This window comes from Arachis ipaensis, chromosome B01 (genome assembly GCF_000816755.2).
Source record: "Arachis ipaensis cultivar K30076 chromosome B01, Araip1.1, whole genome shotgun sequence".
Classification (NCBI taxonomy): domain Eukaryota; kingdom Viridiplantae; phylum Streptophyta; class Magnoliopsida; order Fabales; family Fabaceae; genus Arachis; species Arachis ipaensis.
Genome location: NC_029785.2, coordinates 132,306,658 through 132,309,563, shown reverse-complemented (window position 1 = coordinate 132,309,563; position 2,906 = coordinate 132,306,658). Strand labels below are relative to the sequence as shown.

At 31.9% G+C, this 2,906-nt stretch overlaps 1 protein-coding gene across 1 annotated transcript; it reads right to left on the bottom strand.

Annotated features, from left to right (window-relative positions):
* On the bottom strand, positions 1,753 to 2,508 carry LOC107639492 (pathogenesis-related protein 2-like). The gene is made up of 2 exons (XM_016343006.2): positions 2,257 to 2,508; positions 1,753 to 2,169 (listed from the first exon to the last, which is right to left on the bottom strand). Exons 1-2 carry the CDS (start codon positions 2,432 to 2,434, stop codon positions 1,874 to 1,876), a joined length of 474 nt encoding a protein of 157 aa, XP_016198492.1. The 5' UTR covers positions 2,435 to 2,508; the 3' UTR covers positions 1,753 to 1,873.

The window sequence follows — 2,906 nt, the reverse complement described above, 5'->3', positions numbered from 1 at the left end:
AACATAAACAACATAAACACCTCTATTAAACAAAATTATAATTCCTGAAAAACAAGTTATACCAGTTGTATTTTAAAAAACAACATAGAAGTAATTTGTGATAATCATAATTTACAAAAATTCTTTGGTGAAATTAATTTATAATATACATATAAAACTAAGGTTTTAAATTTTTAAAAAACATAAACACCTCTATTAAACAAAATTATAATTCCTGAAAAACAAGTTATACCAGTTGTATTTTAAAAAACAACATAGAAGTAATTTGTGATAATCATAATTTACAAAAATTCTTTGGTGAAATTAATTTGTAATAACCATAATATACATTTATCACAACTTCTTTTTTATTTTCGTGGCCTGCATTTTGGTTCTTTTTTATATATATATTTTTTTACTTGAATATACTGCCAGGATAATAATATTGTGGGCCTATTAAGATTATTAGTCATTTTTACTACTTTGTTATATATTTTTTGCCATGTGCTCTCTTGATTTTATACACACAACAATTCATCTGTCCCAAATATTTTTCAACTCTTATGTGGTTCACGAGATTTTGGCCAAACAAAAAACTCTTTCAACAAACAAATTTAGCCCATCAAATGATAAAAAAAAAAACTGTGATTACATTTCAAATCAAACCGTTAAATTGTTAATTTTTATGGCAGTATGCTACTAATCACTACGTTAAGCTATAATGTCAGCCTTTTCTGTTATTGCTGAACCATCAATCAATTACACATGTTCACATGTCCTTCTTACACTATGTCACAAATATTCTATAGGTGTAGAAAACTTTTTTTATTTACACCCTAACATTCACCTTAATTTAAAAAAGAGAAAATAATAAATAGGTCCTTAACCTTTTGTTCCGCGGACATTTTTGTTTCTGATTATTGAAAAATATTTTTAAGTCCATGACCTTCACAAAACTTGGACGAATCAGTCCCTCCACCCAAATGCTTCCATCAGGGACTGATCCGTCCAAATTTTGTGAAGATCAAAGACTTAAAAATATTTTTTAATGATCAGAGACAAAAATACATGCAAAACAAAAGGTCAGGATCTATTTGTCATTTTCTTTTTAAATAAAAAAAATCGTCACCTTTATCATATCATATTTATCCTTCTCTTCTACTCTTCTGTCACCACCACTATAACCCTTCTTCTAATTCAATCCTAGGGCGACTCTAAACTCAAAGGTAATTTGTCTCCCTCTTATTCAAAGCCTCATTCTTATTTTTGTAAACTGGCTACCGACTTCACTTCACTTTGAGTTGAACCACTGGTGCTCTTTTCTCCAACTCCAAGGTAAAGCTCTCACCTTTCTCGCCATTTTCAGACACCCATTTCACTTTACTTGAAGGATTCGTAATAATCTTTTTCTATTTTTATAATTACCACATAGATGTTTGATAAAGAAGGAAATTGGATACCAGCTAAAATTCATGATGGTTTTGTTGTTTGATTCAACTATTGCATTTTGTTGTCATTAGGAGGGCGGTAAAAGTGAAATTTATTTAAATATTAAAAAAATTGAATCGAGTCAAAATTAAAGATAATTTTAAAAGATTTTTAAAATGTCAAGAGACAACAAAATATATTTTATCTTACAAAAATTTTAAAAAAATAAACTATAGAACAAAATGATAAAATAATATTTAGATTGTATAATAATCATTCAAATTTTCATTTTTTTTTCTTTGTATTAAATTTGATTGATATGAAGCTCAGACAAAGCTGCAGCAAAAGATAAAGAAAGGCAATACTTATTTCTTATTACATAGAAAAAAACCAATTACTTGAAGCATGCGCACACACAAACATGCTCAAAAGAAAACAAGTGCGTATCAAGATGGAGCAAAGTGTTCTAATATTGAGCAGGGTTGGCCAAGACGTAACCCTCAATTGCCTTAAAGAGAGCTTCACCCTTGGCCTTACCCTTCTTCATGTCTTCCTCCTCTGGCTTCGCTTCTCCTTTCGAGTGGAACTTCACACTCAGTTTCCCGATGGATCCTCCGTTGGGTCCTTCTACCAGCTTTGTCTCAAATGTTATCTTCTCCGCCGTGGGAGGCAGAGCCACTCCTCCAACCACGCTGTAGTTGTATGCATAGTTAGCCTCATCTATTGCCTCCACTTTGTGCAAGATAAACTTGGTTTCTCCATCTGCATATATGTCATTATTATTATTACAAGTCACAACACATAATTATCAGATATATAGTATGTTTACTGAATTGAGTAGTTACTGACCCTCGACAATGGTGAGTTTCTTGATGGTTCCAGGACCACCGTTTCCCTCGACGATTTCAACACTCTTGACGTCATCAATAATCTTAGGGGTGAGGGAGTCGGCATCCTTCATAGCATTGTAAAGCTTGGCGGGGGGAAGGGTGGAGGTGATTTCATCCTCGAAAGTGAAGACGGCCATGATTGTGAATTAAGAAGCTAAGAGAAGGAATGAGAAGTAGATGGTAAGAAGTGAGGTTAGATTCGTAGTGTGTGGTTGATGAAGAGAGGAGTGGGTTCTATTTATAGGCATAGAATGGGGTAATGGGAAATGAGGATGGGATGGTGTGTATGTGAAGTTATGAACGTGCTGACTCATTGTCAAACATTGCTATTTCGGAAGCATTGAAATTCAAAGAAGGCGTTCTGTTCCGTTAATATTGAATGTTTATGCATACTTGATGAAATAAATTATAGTGAAATATTGAACGCAAAACCAGATGCAGAATGCAGTGGCATTTTCAAGTTAGATCAAAATGTATAGAGGCCACGCTCTTCTAGAACTCCCAATTTTTTAAGGTAAGTTAGTGAGATAATAAAAATATTTAAATTTTTAAATAAAAAATAAATTTAAATAATTTAAATTTTTTAAATAAAATAAATTTAGTCTATTT

What these genes read in the sequence shown, in the direction of transcription:
- LOC107639492 (XM_016343006.2), bottom strand. Translation starts at nt 2,434, where the DNA reads ATGGCCGTCTTCACTTTCGAGGATGAAATCACCTCCACCCTTCCCCCC. An exon ending in GAAACTCACCATTGTCGAGG is followed by an intron (nt 2,170 to 2,256) that starts GTCAGTAACTAC and finishes ACATATATGCAG; the next exon opens with ATGGAGAAACCAAGTTTATC.